At 34.2% G+C, this 19177-nt stretch overlaps 1 protein-coding gene across 1 annotated transcript in view; it reads right to left on the bottom strand.

Annotated features, from left to right (window-relative positions):
- The window catches only part of LOC140156015 (uncharacterized), a 193137-nt gene that overhangs the window by 24115 nt on the left and 149845 nt on the right, over nucleotides 1–19177 (bottom strand). The window contains exons 59-71 of the mRNA XM_072179104.1: nucleotides 18530–18658; nucleotides 16343–16471; nucleotides 15463–15579; nucleotides 13134–13250; nucleotides 10919–11035; nucleotides 10335–10451; nucleotides 8891–9007; nucleotides 8049–8165; nucleotides 7135–7284; nucleotides 6217–6345; nucleotides 5365–5544; nucleotides 4593–4718; nucleotides 3985–4098 (exon numbers count right to left, since the gene is read on the bottom strand). Coding sequence (XP_072035205.1) covers nucleotides 3985–4098; nucleotides 4593–4718; nucleotides 5365–5544; nucleotides 6217–6345; nucleotides 7135–7284; nucleotides 8049–8165; nucleotides 8891–9007; nucleotides 10335–10451; nucleotides 10919–11035; nucleotides 13134–13250; nucleotides 15463–15579; nucleotides 16343–16471; nucleotides 18530–18658 — 1659 coding nt within the window. The remainder of the gene's footprint in view (nucleotides 1–3984; nucleotides 4099–4592; nucleotides 4719–5364; nucleotides 5545–6216; nucleotides 6346–7134; nucleotides 7285–8048; nucleotides 8166–8890; nucleotides 9008–10334; nucleotides 10452–10918; nucleotides 11036–13133; nucleotides 13251–15462; nucleotides 15580–16342; nucleotides 16472–18529; nucleotides 18659–19177) is intronic.

Raw genomic sequence — 19177 nt, 5'->3', positions numbered from 1 at the left:
TTATAGCTTCAAGATATTCAACCGGTTAACAGCCAACAATGTCTACAACAATACCTTCCATCTCTACTTACGTTGTTCACAGTACTGCCCAGTGAATCCATTATAACATGTACAGGTATAGAAATTGATATGCGACACACATCCACCATTACTCCCGCAAGGATTAGAAATGCAAGGACTAGGTGCTACAATAAGATTAGTTCAACCATAACCAAGGGAAGGAAAATAAAAAGGTAAATAGTTAGCTTTCCCTACATGCTATATTATATTAACAGTTTTGTTCCTTTCTGCTTTGAGATCAAAATCAATCTACAAAACCAATAATCTATCTCATCCCATGCAACCATTATCAAACAAGTTAGACTTATCTGATTTCATACTGTCATACCAGTTGCCGTGTGACACACATATTTTATACACATGAACACAATCACAGCTTGTCAATGGCCGATACCAATGAGAATTGGCATCTCTCAAATACCCAAGCTATCCAAAGGTACTCTTTTTCCCCCTTCATGAGCAACCTGCATACATGGTGCAGCCCAAACTCTCCTTGTCTAAGCTCTTTAGCTTACAGGTGAATCGGCTGTAAGCATCCCTTCTGCAGATATATCATGATAAATACTATGTCTACATAGATCCAAAAGCAATTTAAGAAGTTATAAATCTTAAAAAGGCCCAAATAATGTTCAGCTTTAATGTTTAACAAACCTAAATTCCGAGAATTGGCATCTTCAATGCTGGGGGGTGTTACCAAAATTTGCATATGTAACACTTAGCATTACACACAGTTCCAAACCAACGCATATAGAATTGTATGCATTATTTTCTTTTGTTTTCAAAATTCAACTGTTTTTAAGCTGTATAAATCACAAACTGGATATCACTTTTTAATAAAATCAAACTATTTGCAGGCGTGCATTTTAATTAACTACTCTCGACTATGTATTAGTTTACCAGGGTAACCTTACATAAGAGGGTACTCTGTTGATAATAAGAGGGTACTCAGTTAATAATATTCTCTTATATGTACTTGGTTAAATGTCATGTTAAAGATGGGGATATTTAGGGTCCACACTTAAACTTGTGTTAGCCTACCCTAATCACATTAATAAAGCACTGTGAGAATATTAAGACTTAGATTAATAATAACAAAAAGGTGCAACAACATACAATTGCAATATGGACATATTGACTGTCACTGTCTCATAGGTTTATCATGTTGTAATTTCATACAATAACAGAAAATAGAAATGGATACAATTTCATTCAGGATATTCTAGATAGGTTTGACCTGCAGGATATCGATAGTGATTTATATCTTGCCATTTTGGTACAAGGATCAAAATATTACAGCACCCATATTTTATGGGGAAAATTGCATGCATTAATTAACCCTAGTCTGACCATTTTTAAGCAAAGGGTACATAATATTAGAATAACATGCCAACATTAACTCAATAAACCTATTACACACCATTGTAAGGGAAAATAGATAACTAAATTAAAAACAATATAAACTTCCACCCATATCAAAAAACCACGAGGTTGGATACTTACGTGTGTAGCTTTCACATCTGTCTCCATGGTAATTAGGCAGACAGTTGCATTGATATGAGAACTGGTTTACAACCAAGCAAGTACCGCCATTGTTGCATGGATTGGTGGGAAAGCAAGGTGTAGCTAAAGGAGTGAATCAATCAACAGTCAATCAATAGATAAATCAAGTAATCAATTCATCAATTAATTAAAAACTTATATTAACACTATTTAAGTTCCAGTAACACAAGCTTTATTCCAATAAAAATTTGATTTGATTTCAAAAAGTCACTTATAAGAAAGACACTACTGTATTATAATCCTAACTCCCTTATGGCGGTTAGAGCGACCATATGTGTTGCCTGATCCACCCTACAGAAGAAGCAACAAGGCCTTGGATTTTCTTGAGTTTAGGAAAATTAAGCCATTGCTGATATTTTGTCAAAAGAAAGTTTGAATATTGCATAACCATGTTACATAATCTGCAAAACATGCACCTTCATAAAATGATGATATGAACCAAAAATGTATTATTGCAAACTTTCAATAAGTCATACATTTAATGATTAAAATCAATTTTATTTTGATCTGTTCACCAACTAGATAAGGAAAGAACAAGAAAATAGTGTGTATTTACCTGGTTCTGTGTAGACTTCACAGAATGTGCCTGAGTAGTTTGGTAAGCAGACACATTGATATGTGTTGGTTCCTGTCACTCCACATGTAGCCCCATTTTGACATGGTAAGGTACTGCATGCATCTATTAGGGATGGGCAAATTGCAATGCACCGCAATGGCTTTGTGTTAGTAAGAAGCAGATCAAGCAGTTAAGCAGGTGTATCTTTATATAGCTCAAACACATGTATATAGGAACACCCCATCACCCAACACACACTCCTACATACCCCAACACACCCCTACATACTCTACTTGACTCATATTATATATCTCCATACACTCAATTATAAACCATTTATATATCATCATTCATGTGCCCTCAATTTTACATCACCATACAAGCCATACATGTGCTCCACATACCCACATAAATGTCACATACAAGCCATTAGTTTCCCCAGCCAAGCCTTTTTTTGAGCATCAAACAACAATCTTTTGCACCTTTTTCTAAGCTAAATCAATTCATTCTCAAGCCTCATGTATACACACCCCCAGCCCACACACACACCACACAAATTTGCACTTTGTTGTGTTAGCATTAGCCGTCTCCATTTCCCATTTGCTTGTACACATATGCTTTGTTTTTGTCATAATATTTGGATGTTGGATGTAACTGTATGGTCATGGGAGATGCTTTAGAATGAGACAAACATATTATGTTAAAATCACCTACACCCATAGCAGCAGCAATAACATCAATGATGATGACAACAGCAACAACAACATCATGTTCAAAACATATAAAACATATTTAGAAATTGCACATAAACAGACACACAAACAAGACAGAATAAATATAATTTCCACAGTATTGTACTTATCTGCAGGCATTTGACCAATAGTGAACCATAATCAGTATGAAGCAATGAGAATTATGAAAATCAATATCAAATGGTTAGTAATCTGTAAACAAAATCTTAAAATATTTTAGTTCAGTTTATTGCAAAAAGAAAATATTTCAATTTATATTCTTCATTTGCTGAAAGGAAAAAAAATCAGCTTAAATAAATGGAATTCAAATCTATTTGTATACTCACCAAATTATCCTGGGTAATGTGGATGCATGCAATACTTGGTTGTATAATTGTTTATTTATTTTTACAAATCATCGCAAAATTCATCAAGGAATTATTCACTTACCTTTATGAAAGTTAAGAATTGAATCATTGCAAACAACAAAAGAAATTAAAACACCTACATTCCATGCATCTTCCTCCGCATGTACAGATGTCAGAGCTATCTGAATAATTTTTTATTTTTTAGCCTCTAGTTTGATCTGGCATTACAAACTATATCTACCATAAGGTATGATTTTGATCAGGCAAAACCTGGTAACTCAGATGCATGAAGCATTAACATTATTCTTTCTTGGAATATTCTTGATACAAATTTGTGAAGCATCACTGAGAACATGTGCCTCCAATACAGTCTGTCCACTTAGAAGTACAAACCAAATCTGTGGCATCGGGGGTCGATGCTTTGCGTCACACGCGGGCGCGACGCGACGCGTGAAGAGCGTGGTGCACAAATCGCGCAGCAGTTGGCGCGCCAAAGAAGCATTGCAATGAAATAATTATTCTCATACCTCCAGTTTCCGAGGTCTATTTACTTTGTACTTCTATGTGGACAGACTATAGTTGAAGAGGAAATTTTACACATTTGTACGAAGATTCTCCAAATCAAATGATTCAAGTCTAAGCCTCTTGTGTATTACTTCATGCCTCATGTCAGATTGAGTACATGACTAAATCTAATAATTGTACTCACCTCTCTGGCATAATGGACCAACCCATCCTGGTTCACAGACACAAGAATATGATGTCCTGTCTTCAGAAGGCAGGCAAACACCATTTATACATGGGTTAGAAGTACACGGCTCAGCTAAAAACAAAAATAAAGTAAAAGATATGAGTGATCAAAAGGTACAAGAACAAAGAGTGGTAGTCATATTAAATTAAACATGGGAGGGGAAACAGGTCAATATAGGCCTGTGTTGCCCAGCCAAACATGCTTGTTACTCACCTTATTCTAAGCACACCAATATTCAGGTGGATTTAGGGAAGGGTCAAAGCTGGCCATGTTTGTTTTTTTCATACAAAAAGGCTTTCTACTGCTTTGCTTCCACTATTTCCATCCGCTTTACCTCATTTTGGCATATGGATCCCCTTTTGAAATAACTCCTGAATTTACCAGAGACAGACAGGAACACATCTTAATATTATATAGTAGTTTGTTCTGTTTTAAGCTTCAAGAACACATTTTGGTCCATCACAGCTGTGTCAGACACCCACAAATAGCATCATCAATCAATTTTTAAATACTGCAGTACCCAAGTCATCTTAATTCAAGATGACCCATCACAGCCATGAGCTTACCTGTGGGATCTGCTTCATCACATAGAGCACTTGTCCACCCTGGATCACATAAGCAGTACACCACAGCTGGACTGAGACTCATACATCGACCATTCACACATGGGTTAATAGTGGTACATGGATCAACTGATGAAAACACACACAATATGATATTCACAAATATAAACAGTTTGCTACACTAGGACTGACAACTAAGTTTATAACTAAGTTTATAAGTTTTAGTTCCATTATATTATACATGCAAATAGCACAGGGCCAAGGATTTATCCTTGTGGAACACCAGCAATTATCAGTTTCTTTTTACATTAAATTCAGAGCGATTTAAAAGGTTTTTGCAAGTAATCTTGCTCCTATAACCCCAGATGATATATCCCTTTTATCAAGGTGCAAAAGGATTTGTTACACTAATGTTGACAGGTTACAGTCTTAATTGCTAACACTATATCAGGCCTTTGCAGGTAGACTCAAAAATGAAAAGAGAAAATACTTTTTTTTTCAACAGCAATACTGACTGACATTTTACAGCTTATACACAATACATTTAGTGAATGGCTTTTAAGCCACAAACATGTCTAATTAAAAACAAGACAAAATACAGTAAATATGTAAAAATGTACGTAAAATGTAATGAGAAAGAAAAGTCTAAAAAAAAAATAGTGGATTAGCCTATATGTTATTATTGGGAGTCATTTCCACTTATTTTCATTTTCATGGTCATGAGTATAATCAGCTATTGATTACAGATTGATAATTAGTTATTGATTATTGATACCTGGTTGTGTTATTGGTGGCAGAGTAGTCGGTGGTGGTGGTGGTGGTGGGGTCATGGTGGGTTCACCACATGATGGATCCATTTCATCACTCATATCACCACACTCATCAAAACCATTACATAATGCATTGCTGGATACACAGTAACCATTAGTGCATCTAAAGGAGTCTTCATCGCAAACTGTAATGGGAGGGGGAGTATCAAACAACATGTACTTAATGGTACAGTCACATGGAGATGTCCAGATGTTTCTAGAAAATGTTCTTGGATTCAGATTAGATTAATCGGAATTATTGTGATCTCAAAGTTAATTCTGTTCTCAATGTGTTGTCCAATTTCAGAATCATCAGTGCTGGTAATTCAGGAACCTCTTTGAGAATAAAATTTGCAGTTAGGAGGGACTATTTGCTTATGCACAATAAAAAACTCCACTCAGAACATATATTATGTATAGTTGTAATAGTGGTTCACTTCTATTTTGGCTTTTGTAAAAACTAAATTTAAAAAAAAAATCTGTATGGACCAATGTCACACTTATGTTTTAACATTAAAATTAAAATTACAAAAAGTGTAAAGTGTAATTTGTGACAAAAATTAAACAGCTTTTATTTTAAAACAAAATCACATCACCAAGCCAAGTGCGATGATAATGATAATACACTGGTTTAAGTGTATTATCTTGCTTTTAGAGAACTGAAAAAACCAGTAGTTCCAAAAACTGATTTATGTTGAATTTGATGTACTTGAGGCAGATAAAGATAATATGTTATGATATGATATAGATTTTTATTCTTAAGCATTATAATTCCATTTATTTCTAGAGAAACATAGACAAATGATCTTGAATCTTACTTATTGACTGTTCACAGTGCTCTCCTGAATAACCACTAGGACATGCACATAGATAACCTGCATCATTACTGAATGGAACACATAGCCCTCCATTAATACAGGGATATGGTGAAGCATCACATGGCATCACTAAAACACACAAAACATATATGAATGATACACATTTTAATTAAAATTTATGACTGGTAGACATTACAAATACTTACAAAACATAGGCAAGTCATTGGTACAACAATAGGACACTAGGGTCCATCTTCTTGATTATATCTGACCAAAGTCTTGTATTTGTATGATAATTATTACAATTACTTAGAAAGCATAGGCAAGTCATTGGTAAAAAATAGAACACTACGGTGCCATCTTGTTGATTATATCTGACTAAAAAACATATTTGAGGCAAACTGTGCCTGTGGTCATGATATTGCAATTTTGATATTTTCTAATCCTACTGTATTTGCCCATTGCACAGTTCCGCCATATGCGAGGAGTGCCTACATTTGGCAGCATACGATAATGGGAATTGAACCAGTCATATTGTGTAAAGTTACATAATTCTTCCTTTCATGTCTATTGCCAGTTGATGTCTATTGGCCAATAGAGGCCCTGCATGAAAGTATCGATTGGCTCCAAACAAAGGATTTGAGCCGGTGTCCTTCACCGTAGTTATGGCGGAGTGCAGTCCATTCAATCAAATGTTGTCATCAACCTATTTGATCGTAGTAATGGTAGTGCAGGGTTATGTGTGTGAGACAAACTGTCACGGTAGATTGCAATCATGCTTTTGTTGAATGCATTTGAGTAGTCCGCCATATTTACGGGATGATACGTCACATGCAAGGCCTCTATACCTTTATTTGCTACTTATTGATTATGTTTTGATTATCAGTAATTAATTACTAATATATTGGTTATTGATACCTGATGGAGTAGTAGGTGGTGGTATTGTAGGCGTGTTACACTCCAGGTTCATTTCATCACTGAGATCACCACATTCATCAATGCCATTACATAATGCATTACGAGACACACAGTTACCATTATAACATGCAAACCATTCACTTGAACAGACTGTAGAGGAGACAAGTAACAATAAAAAATTGCAACAGTTACAAAAATATGAAACATGTATTCACAACCTTATTATTATTAGTAGTAGAATTTAAATTGTTATCATTATCCCTTAAGGCCAAAAAAAAAAAGGTTTGTCTCAAAGCTTGCGCGCATGTTTGTAAAATCGCACAATTTGACAAAAAAGAAATGCGGACATTTTTTTTATTTCAAATTTTTTTTATATATAGTTTTTCCAGAAAAATCGGCGAAAATCAGACTTTTTCTCAAAATACCATGAAAAAGTCGGGAATAAAAAATAAAAAAATAAAATCGCATTTCGCATTTGTTTTTAAATTTCTTGTGAGCTTTGAGACAAACCTTTTTTTTTTGCCTAATAAAGATGAAACATGTGAAACGACACCAGTTTTGGTTCATAAAATTGATTCCACCCAATACTCCATTTTCACACAGGTCTGATGAGGATTAGCATAATCTTTGATTAATCCGAGGCTAGCTGCGACTCTGTTCAAATCGGGTCTTGTTTGCTCGCAACTTCATTTAAATAGAGAGAGTCTGTGTTTTGATTAGGGGTCATCTTGGAAGGACTACTAAACTCTGTACAAGATTTTTGAAAAATGGAAATGCCTCTCATGCATTCTACAGAATTTTGAACGAGTAACAAATATTTATGCAGTCATTTACGCTTGATTAAACAGACTCTCTTTAAATGTCTAATTTTACTCACACATACAAAGATAACATAAAACAGAACCAAATCTTACTAGATGATTCACAGTTGACACCAGTATATCCATTTTGACAGACACATACATATTCATTACCGTCTGCTACAACACACACACCACCATTCAAACATGGAGCAGAGCTACAGGGTTCCACTGAAAACAAAATAGCGGCATCACATTAATATGTAGTCATGATCCAAGCAGTCTCATGGGATTGTTTTATAATTATGAAAAATACAACAATGATAATAATAAACAAAACAAACAAACAATAAACACATTAAAAATTAATTTGTAGTAGAAGCTAAACACACACCCATTGTTCAATGGTGCTCTCTATCCACCTATCTAAGTATATGGTAACACCATATAAACAGTAATTCACCAACATTAATGTAACTTAACTAATATAGCGGTGCCTATATTAAATCTAGCAAAGTTAAGGTTCCTAAATATGTAAATCAAACAAATAAAAAAATAAGGAATAATATGATATGTTAAACATTACAACGCTTAAAATGGAAAGCAAGCGCAATAATCATATATATGATATGATATGATATGATATGACTCACAAGTAGGGTTATATCGATGATGTACAATTTGATTCACATGTGAAAAAGTTAAAGTTTTTCCGATTCCAAATTCAGGAATTACTGACTCCAAGGTTACCATGTACAATTTTTTTATTAAGTGAAAGATTGTAACGAACAACTCATTTTCAGATATGTATACATATAAAAACCTTTCTCATAAGAAACACATATTTATGTTTTTCACTTCATCTGAATATTGTACAATGTTTTATTCTTAAATAAATAAATAAATAAATAAATAAATAAATAAATAAATGTAGCAAAATATCTTTCAAATCTTACATGAAACTTCACAGAACCTTCCTGTAAAGCCTGCTCCACATGCACACATTTTAAATTGGCCACTCATAACACATATACCGCCATTAAGACATTCAGAACTAGACGAACACGTATCTCCTAAAAACAATAACGAACAAATAAAGGATTGATAAATTCCTGTACATTGTCAAGGATCTATAAAGCAATGTCAGTTCCAAACTCATCAGTATCAGCATCCAATGATAACAAAGTTATTATGTACATGTGTTGAGGGGTTGTAGGTAAGTTTAGATCACCAGGTCTCTTGTCACCTCTCCACCTGCCATTTGCTGCTCCTAATTTGCTCCATGCAGGAAGGGTAATATTAAGGTTTTTGAGAGATTTTAGCTATTGAGCCTCCAAAGCAAATCAAGTCTAAGGTCATAGCAACACTAATGAGCAGATCTCAATTCAATGCTAGCTAAAAATTGCTATAAAGTGCACATTTTTTGCCAAACGTTGAGCAGGTCATACAGTTATGTCAAGCACATTTATCAAGCTTTGCTTTTTTCTGTCTAAAGTGTAGCTAAATATGCACTTGCAAAATTGTTTGCGTGAATCACCAGGATATAAGAATATTGTGATGTAGAAATACTTGATACATGCATTTGGAATATTATATGTTAGCAGGTAGCAATGGTGTAACTTGTGCATTTACACTTCTTTTTCACTAAATGTTAGGCATTGAATCATTATTTTCTTAAGCAGTTTGAGTTTACACTGTGCTTTGGCACATATTTCACAGTGTAAGTGTTAAATTGGGCATATTTCACCCTGTCATATTGGAGTTACACTCTCCTTCATTGTGGTTTTACTGTTTCTGCATATTTCCATTTTGCATATATTCCATATAAACTTTGAATAATAGCTATGCAGAATTAGTACAATTAACTCAAAGATTGCAAAGATGTTGCTTTCTTGAGATAAATTATACACCCTTATATATAATTCAATGCATTTTGAAATCATTAATAGAGTATGACATGAATACAAATTATAAATTTTCATATTAAAAATACAAAACATCTTGGATACTGGAAAAACAAAGGATAGATTTGTATGAATAGTAACTAGGGAAACAGAAATAACTAATGGTAACCTATTAATAGTATTCAACTTAGATACCATTATAACCAGTGTTGGAGGACTCGGGACTCGGACTCGGACTTGGATGATGAGGACTCGACTACAACACTGATTATAACCAACTGGGGATTATGAGCAGTTAGTAAGGTGAATATGCTAAATAATCTCTTGAAAATATGTGCAACTGTGCAATATCAAATGTTACATGTGCTATTGTGTTTTTATATCAATTTCAGAAACCTGTGAATTTATCCAACCATCACCATGACCATATATTATCCACACCCATAATATCCATGGATACACCTGTGCATGCATGCATACAAACAAACAGACAAACCTCTGGTCTCACAATTAGGCCCCGAGTATCCACCCAAACACTCGCATATGTAACCACCAAACATCTGAGCTATACATGTGCCACCATACTGGCATGGCATAGGCAAACAAGGATCAACTACACACAGATATTGAAAATATAACATAACAGGGTCAACTTTGTCTAGATATTGAACAAATTAGCTGGGGTCAACATCATGAACAATTTATTGGGGTTTTTCAAAAAAAGGTCAAGAAATTGTTGTTGTTCTTTCAAACTCAAGATCCATACTTCCATCTTATTAATTAAAAATGGATTGTTAAATTCTCAAATTTGATTTACACTGAAAAATATTTGAAACACAACTGATTATTAAATGACAAAATTAAACTAATTAGTAATCTCTCTGCTGCTGAAACAATGCATTCACCAGTACAATATTGGTTCAAAAGAGCAAACCAAACATGAAAATGTCATAACATGACTCAGATATACATTAGCTCTAAGAATTTTCCATAATGTCCAACAAACACCGGCATAGTTTCTTTACTAATTTGTTTTATTTCTTAATAAATTTCAATAGCCGGTACGTAGAAAAGACCAACCTTGGTTAATGTCTTCACATCGCACACCAATGTACCCAATAGGGCATATACATTGGAACTGTCCAGCTGCTAGGCTAAAGCAGGTACCCCGTACACATGGTTGAGACACGCAAGGATCTACATAACAAGTTGTTAAACAAAGAAATGCTAAGATATAACTAAGCTTATCTAAGGAAGCTTGGGTTAATCTTGGGTTGACAGAACTAATGATTAAAATTATATGCAGGCAACCAGTTCAACAAATTACAAATATTATGCAAACATGTAGCAGCATTAATAAAATCACAGAATGATTAAATTCATTAGAGTTTGTTAACTGCAGAAATACTTCATAACTAGAGTGAAATGTTCTACTACGATATGTATCAATCAAAGACATTATAGTGATTATACCCAAAGATAAGCAACTCAAAATTGCACTATATGCTATGGTAAATCCTCCTTTTTGGTTTGTTGCTCATGGAGGGCAGATAATGTACCTCTGGCATACATCAGCAAGAGCCAGAATGATCTAATAATAATTGGCATCTTTATGCTTGAGCATTACGAAGGTTTGGGCATACAGTGCTTAGTGCACAATCTTGACACAACATGCATGATACACACAATTATACAATTTGAATCCAAGCTTGCTAGGCGCATAGTGAAATAATCTGGAGTTACATTAAGGTGCCTCCGATGAGCGACATGCAATATGGCGGAGTTGGTACTCTTTAGTTCTACCACATTGGTATGAATACAATATTCCTCACTTTAGCTACTGTACTTTTGTAAACACTATTTCCATTATTACTTTTCACATGATAAAAATTGAAAAATGAAGTGATGTTTTTCAGCAAATCATCATGCATATTGAGATGGTCAGATGCACAACAAATGTTATAACAGAAAGGTATGATACATTGTCAAACAAAATAAATATTTATTAGTAAACAAATGTTTTACAGAAAGTGTTACAAACTGTTAAACAAAATGAAAATTTCTTGTTACAACTACACAAATGAACACACTGTAAGAAATGACCAAAATTCACTAAAGCCAAATGAAATATGAATATAAAAATAACAAACATCAACAGCTTCAATAAGCAACTAAATATCACACCAGGGTGGACAACTTCTGCTTTGGTATAATGCATAAAGTTCGAACTTTACCCAACTTACCTTCACATTATTCAGTGCGGTCTAGAATAATAAAATCTTGGAACAAAGACACCTCAACATATGTAGTGTTGAGAGTCTGCACATGTCATTGCATGGAGACAGACAAATATCAACCAATTACTAACTTACCTCCCTTCATTTCACAGTGTAATCCAGAATGTACATAAACACCTATAGGTGGTATCAATACCAGGTTGAGAGTGCACTTGTACGTCACTGCACGGAAGCAGACAAATAAGACTTCACCCCACTTACCTTCCTACCATAAGGTATATTGCTGATAGCAAGTGATAGGCAAAAGTGATGCATACTGGGAATGAAAAGGACTCAAATTGTCTGTTGTGGGTGATGAATTTGATAACTTTTGAGCCATTTTCATTCCCAGCATGCATCATATTTCCCTGATGATTGCTATCAGCAATATACCTTATCACAGCATAGACCAGTATAATACTCATGACAGAGGCCCTATAGACCATTCCTATAATTGGCACGTTCCTGTTGTTGATGGGGTGAACATCAATATTATAGGAATGGTCTTTAGGTGGTAGAGAGTGTTTTCCAAAACTTCAACAGTCCACCACCACCCCAATGATATGCCCTGTGTATAGTCTGACTTCTTGTGTGACATTTGTGACAACACAGCAGTAATTTTGAAGTAGCCTTTTCTGCTGCAGTAAATATGCATCAATGGGACAAAATGTTGTGAAGCAGAATGGAGCCACGAACAATGCTAATCATTTCAGTGGAATACCACAGTTAAGAATCATTAGACATTATAGTGACTCTTTTTCCCAGGTCTTTTTCTCATTTACTTTGTTAGTAGTTCACAGGGTAAAAAGCGACTATGTTATCGAAATTTGTCTTTTTTGTTCAATAAATTGTTGAATAATAATGTTTGGCCTAACTTTTTCAAAACACAATCACATGTCTCTCTTTTTTGGAAAATAATACCTGTTCAATTGTGACCAATCATGAGTGAATTAGGATCATGTGGTGGTGGAGTCTTGAGTTTTAAAAAAGCTGGCTGGCTTTAAATAAGACCCACTAACCTTGCTCCATTTCACAGCGTGGTCCAGTATAAGGTTGAGGACACAGACACCTGTAACTGGTATCAGTCTCAATACAGGTACCGCGTATACATGGTTGGGACTCACATGGATTAGGTGCTAGAGTGAGGGAAAAAATGAAACAAGTGCATGCAAGAGCATAGCGTAAGATAAAGAAGATTAGATTGGATTAGATTAGATCAGTTTAGATTGATTAGATCTAGATTAGTTAAGATTGGATTAGATTTAGATTAGACTAAATTAGATTTAGATTAGTTTAGATATGGTGCATTTAATTAGTCTGTTTTAAAAGCAAAATGTGATATACATTCAGTTCACTTAATTTTGTTACAAACTATTTTTCTCTTGTTTTATTTCTCAAGCTTTTTTAGTGATGAGAAAAAGCAATTAGTTATATATCACTTTAAGTAAGTAAGCACCATGTACATCTGCAAAAAATATAAAGTAGCAATATTTTGAATGGCATGATTGTCGCTGTTGATACAAAGAAACACAGCACTTTCAGAATGCAAAAGAGCTTCTGTGAGAACGAAGAAATGCTCCAAGAGAATGGAACAAACAATTCAGATTTTGAATGAATCTTGAAAATATCCTGCTAACTCATTTTACTGGATGTCCATGTCCTTATTTTCTATTTATCCCTTCAGAATGCAAATAGACTCACCCTTTTCATTCTCACACCTAACACCCTCATAGCCATCAGGGCAGACACAGAGGAATGTGTCTTGGTCATCAAAGCATACTCCTCGGATACAGGGAGAAGAGTCACAGGGTTGATAGAGTGCAGTAGGAGCAGGTGCAGGAAGTGTAGAAACTATATAATTGTACATGATTTGCAGATAGAAATAATGATAGAAAGAGAGTAAAGAGAAATAAACAGACCGCTGATGCATGAAACCTAACAATTTGAAAAGATTCTCGACTCATCATATGTGACACAGTTAAGCTAAAAGAGTCGTTTTGTTTCATTCATTCATACGACACAGAATATATTGAATACACTAAAGTAATTCCTTTCACTGTTTTGCAAGCCAAATGCAAAGAAGGTATTTCATAATAAACCAACTTGAGCTTCAATTAAGTTATGTGTCAACTAATTTAATTCCTGAGTAACAACAAATCCACAGATAACAAGACTCTATCATCAACTGAAATTGACTTGGCACAAAAGATTATTGTACTGATTATTTATAAAAATTTTACAAAGGCTATATTTCTTTACTTTTCATATATTTTTGAGGCAAAGCCTAAAGAAAATATGTATAGAACCAAGAGTGAAAATAAATTAGTTCTATTTGAACAATTCCTATTTGCTTCCTTGTTGCAACTCACCAATCCGACTCTCACATAAAGCGCCCTCATATCCTTGTGGGCAAACACAGTGAAACAATTGCTCATCATCAAGGCAAACACCTCGCACACAAGGAGAAGAATCACAAGGTAGAAATATTGGTGTAGGAGTTGTAGCAGCTAGAAGTAGTATGTAATTTGATCAGGTTTGATAAGATTCAGAGAAATTGATATTTATTATTAATAATCAGTAAAATATGGTGGCAAAATAGCATCAAAGTATTTGTCAGAATCAGGTATATTCCCCCCCCCCACCTCTGACATCTGTAGAAATCAATTATACATGCAAATATCTTTCCAACATTGTCAAAAACATTTTCTTCATTGTGACGATGATATGAAATTGCATCCAAAATAATTAAATTTGTATGCAAATGCCAGATTTGGTTGTTTGTGAGATGACTTTTGCCATTCTGGAAAATCTCAAAACCAGACGTATTTTGAAATGGTGAAACCAGAGTTGCATGTTAAGTGTTTTTTAAAGATTTAAAAATCTTTGTCTTTCAGAAATTTTGACAAATACTTCAATTAGAGCAATAGCAGGTGATTTTAAGTGCATGAATGTATACGATCCTGTGACATTAAGTTACAAATTGAGCATATATATTGACCAGCAAATGGAAAGAATGCTGCAAAGAAGCTAGAATCGGCAAAGTATAAAAGTGGTGCAGAGATTCATAATGGAATTGATGTCCTTTTGTACAGCTCCTTCATAAATACATCTCCCTGGAAAAGAGAACTTACTGGCATATCACCATGGATACCACCTTCAATATCTATGTCATCCTTCTAAAGGCAACATCAACCTCCTTCAGCATTACACATCATGGAGAAAAATATTACAAAGCTAATACATCAACAAATGTTTAAATATGACCTTAGCTATAACCTCTAACCCTAAAATAATATTGATGTAACTAATCCAAATTAACCTTTGACCTGACCCGTTGTGACAACTCACCTGCAGGTATATCACACAGCCGTCCAGTGTAGCCTTCTACACAGAAACACAGGAAATCAGATCTATCTTGGCTTCTCAAACAGTTTCCATTGATGCATGGGTTGGGAAGGCACACATCTGTAGGGTAGACAATTTGTGAATATGTTTGAGATTTTATTCATTTTTATTCTCTAAAAGCATGGCAAAACAGTTCTGGAAAGCATGGTCTTTGATGAGAGGATGTTGTAGTAGTTGAAATTGCATGTAGAAAAGGTTGATTTTGGGAAGTTGAAGATGGATGACATTATTGAATATAATTTAACCTTATATTTTGATGGATCTGGCCCAATATGTATGTTATCATAACCTGGATAGATTTTATCAGCCATGTTTTAGTCAAAAAGTCCATTAATTAAGGCGAGTGGGATGGCAGGAACCATATTTTCCAATTTTAGCCATTAACTAAACACTGCAGTGTACTTCTTAATATTAATACATTGATCTTATAGAAAATAAGCCAAGGAAGTCAATAATCACATTTATATTTCCATAGGAAAGAGGACACATATATTAAAGGTTGTTTCTTAATTAATCACATTGTTCAATTTAAAAGCAAGTTGCTCTACACTAGTTTTTAATAACCTCATCATATTATGGTAAGAATGTGCTATTACAGTTCAAATCCATACACTCCCTGTGGAAGACACAACAAGGGTCCAGGGGTAACACCTCGACAGAGTCCGAAATACAAAGAAACCTTGAAACACTGTTTCTAGAAAAATGTACATCCAATTTGGCAGAAATTTCAACAAAAGGAAATCTTTGCTCAATATGATAGGTTATTAAAGGCAAGTCAAGAGCAAGTTGATTTAGTGTTAATGACCACCTTAATAATACCCACCAATAAATCGTTCACAGTTGTGTCCAGTGAATCCCCCCGGACAAGTACATTCATAGCCTTGATCTGCAGTCATTACAGGTACACAAGTTCCCCCTTGAAGACATGGGGTGGCATCACATGGGTTAGTTGCTGCAGAAAGCAAATGAAAATGATGAGGGTGGAAGGTTGGATATGTGGTAAATATTTTGATCGGTGCTAAAGAAAGGCATCATAGAATAACACTGTTGATTGATAAAATTATCCTTAGAATTTAGTCATGCATTGCAATATTACGCTCAAATATGAAAAACCATAGATTCAGGACCTATGCTGATAATTTCAGGACCTTATTCCTTGACAAATTTGAACAAGCAAGAAAGATATGTACAAACAAAAGGGTTCTACTTTAACAGACCTAGTAACATAAGCTTAAGATTCCCCTTCTATTTGGTGCTGATCAAAGTATGGTTGGGATGGACACAACACCAGATGTGAGACAATCATTCAATACTATCATTTTATTAAGGGCTGGGGTATGAGCGTTTGGACAGTATTTATTGTGGGACATTAGAGCACATCAGACATATCGATTGCATTCTGAATACGAAGAATGTCATTCTGATATCAAATAATTTTGATTTTTGAAATTCGCAATGTAATACACATTTTATGGCAAATCATTAAAATTGATATTTTTGATATTTAACAGTACTTGAAGTAAACTTTATAAATATGATGATTTATACTTAAAGTGTATGTAGGTGGGATGAAAAAGCCGACGATCAATTGAAAATTTTGACCTTTTCGTATTGAAGATATGGATTTTTTCCCCAAAACACCAAAAAAATTAGGTCTTTTGGGAAAAAATCCATATCTTCAATATGAAAGGTCAAAATTTTCAATTGACCGTCGGCTTTTCCTCCCTGCTACATACACTTTAAGAATATGTCATTAGATTTATATAATTTACTGAGGACTGTTATATATCAAAATTTGAAAAATATCAAATTTTTATAATTTGTCATAAAATTTGTATTATATTGTGATTTTCAAAAATGAAAATTATTTAATATCAGAAAGACATGCTTCAGATTCAGAATGCAATTGATAGGTCTGAGGTGCTCTCATGTCCCACAAAAAAATACTGTCGAAACGCAATAAACGCCATTTTAGATCCCTTAAGTAAAAACAGCACTAATTTTTTTGTATTTGCATAAAAATAACTTTGTGAGCAACATCAAATGATAATGCTATTGTGTAAAAATATTTGTAAACAACATCAAATGATAATAGTATTTTGTATAAATACACAGTAAACTATTAGCAATATTGAATGGTGTGACTGATCAATCACAGCACTAGCAAAATGTACATAAGTTTTGAAAGTCATCTATTGCATGCCAAACATACCGTAAAAACTCGATAGTTAGCATATGTGCTTACTATCGAGCGCTTTTGAAAACATGAAATTGTACCACAGTCCGGCACTCTACCAACTGAGTTAATGGGGTTGAGACACACATTTGCAGGTTTACTTGTTCGTATATAACTATGTGTATCGATGATTTGCTCAAAATCCTTTACACTTTTGTGGATGGGGTTCTTCATGTTTGTATGTTTTAAAAGTGCTCGATAGTAAGCACATAATGCTAACTATCGAGTGTTTACGGTATACAAGATTTAATTTTCTGAGAGCTCTACTCACTCCTTTCAAAAGTTCACTATTCCTAAAACAATGAACACTGTGTGTTCCTACTAGTGGTCCCTGGTTGATGTTCTTGACCAATGAATAAAAATATTAAAATTGATAGCATCACAACTATTATTGTGGATTGGTGAAATTTTACCCTCAGAAGGGGAAGGTACTAGTGAAGCTAGGGAACCAGAGCGATTTGTTATGGATGGGAAAATGTGGTTAGGCTTTGATTAAAGATCTGGTTAAATGTTAAACATAATTATGAATATGAAATTTGAAGATATTTTATTGTACAATTTAAAAATGTTTAATGAAAAATGGTGGCTTTTTTTATGGCTCGATTGTTAAACTAATAAAATTTCATCATAGTTTAAAATGTTTGTACAAATGGTTTGGTCTGACAAGGTTATACTGGCCAACCCAGGTATCTGTATGATAAGGCTATACTTTCTCCCAAGATGATATTTTCAAAACATGAAAATACACTGGAGTTATCCATTACATTTTCCTACCTGGTGATTCCTGGTCACAGTGAATTCCTATGAATCCTCCAGAACATTCACACATGTAACTATCAGTAGATGATTGCAGGCGACATGTGCCTCCATTTTGACATGGCATGGAAATGCAGTAGTCTATTACTACAGGGGATCAACAAAAATACATACTATGTGATTAATATAAAATTTGTAATATATCAATATCTTGATCAATTAACATTTAACAATATTGTACTTGCAGTATGTTCAGCACCTGATACTGAAGGGATGCTGCAGCCAAAAAATTGCTTCGCTAGCCCAAGATTGCAGCAGCTTTAGTTGCCTGACTGATGATGATGATGATGATGATGTAAAAAATTACAAAAGACTAGAGGAAAACCTGAAATATGTGCTTGTATAAAATTGTTGAAGCATTTGTTAGTAAAAGTTGAAAACCTAGGTTTTTTTCTATTAATTTGTACTTGCTGAATCCAAAAGAGGCAGTAAGCAAGCATTATTTTGAGTGTATGACCATCAAAATGAACCCATATGGTTATACAAGGGTCAAACATTTACACATGCTCCAATTTCACTCATTAGCATATCAAATTATTGGTCTGGTCATAAAGATCACAAATAACTAAATTTTGTACACTTAGAATCAAAGTTTGCTGGGTGCTT

This window comes from Amphiura filiformis, chromosome 6 (assembly GCF_039555335.1).
Source record: "Amphiura filiformis chromosome 6, Afil_fr2py, whole genome shotgun sequence".
In the NCBI taxonomy this organism is placed as follows: Eukaryota; Metazoa; Echinodermata; class Ophiuroidea; order Amphilepidida; family Amphiuridae; genus Amphiura; species Amphiura filiformis.
The sequence above is the reverse complement of the archived record's forward strand: the minus strand, read 5'-3'. Positions and strand labels throughout refer to the sequence as shown.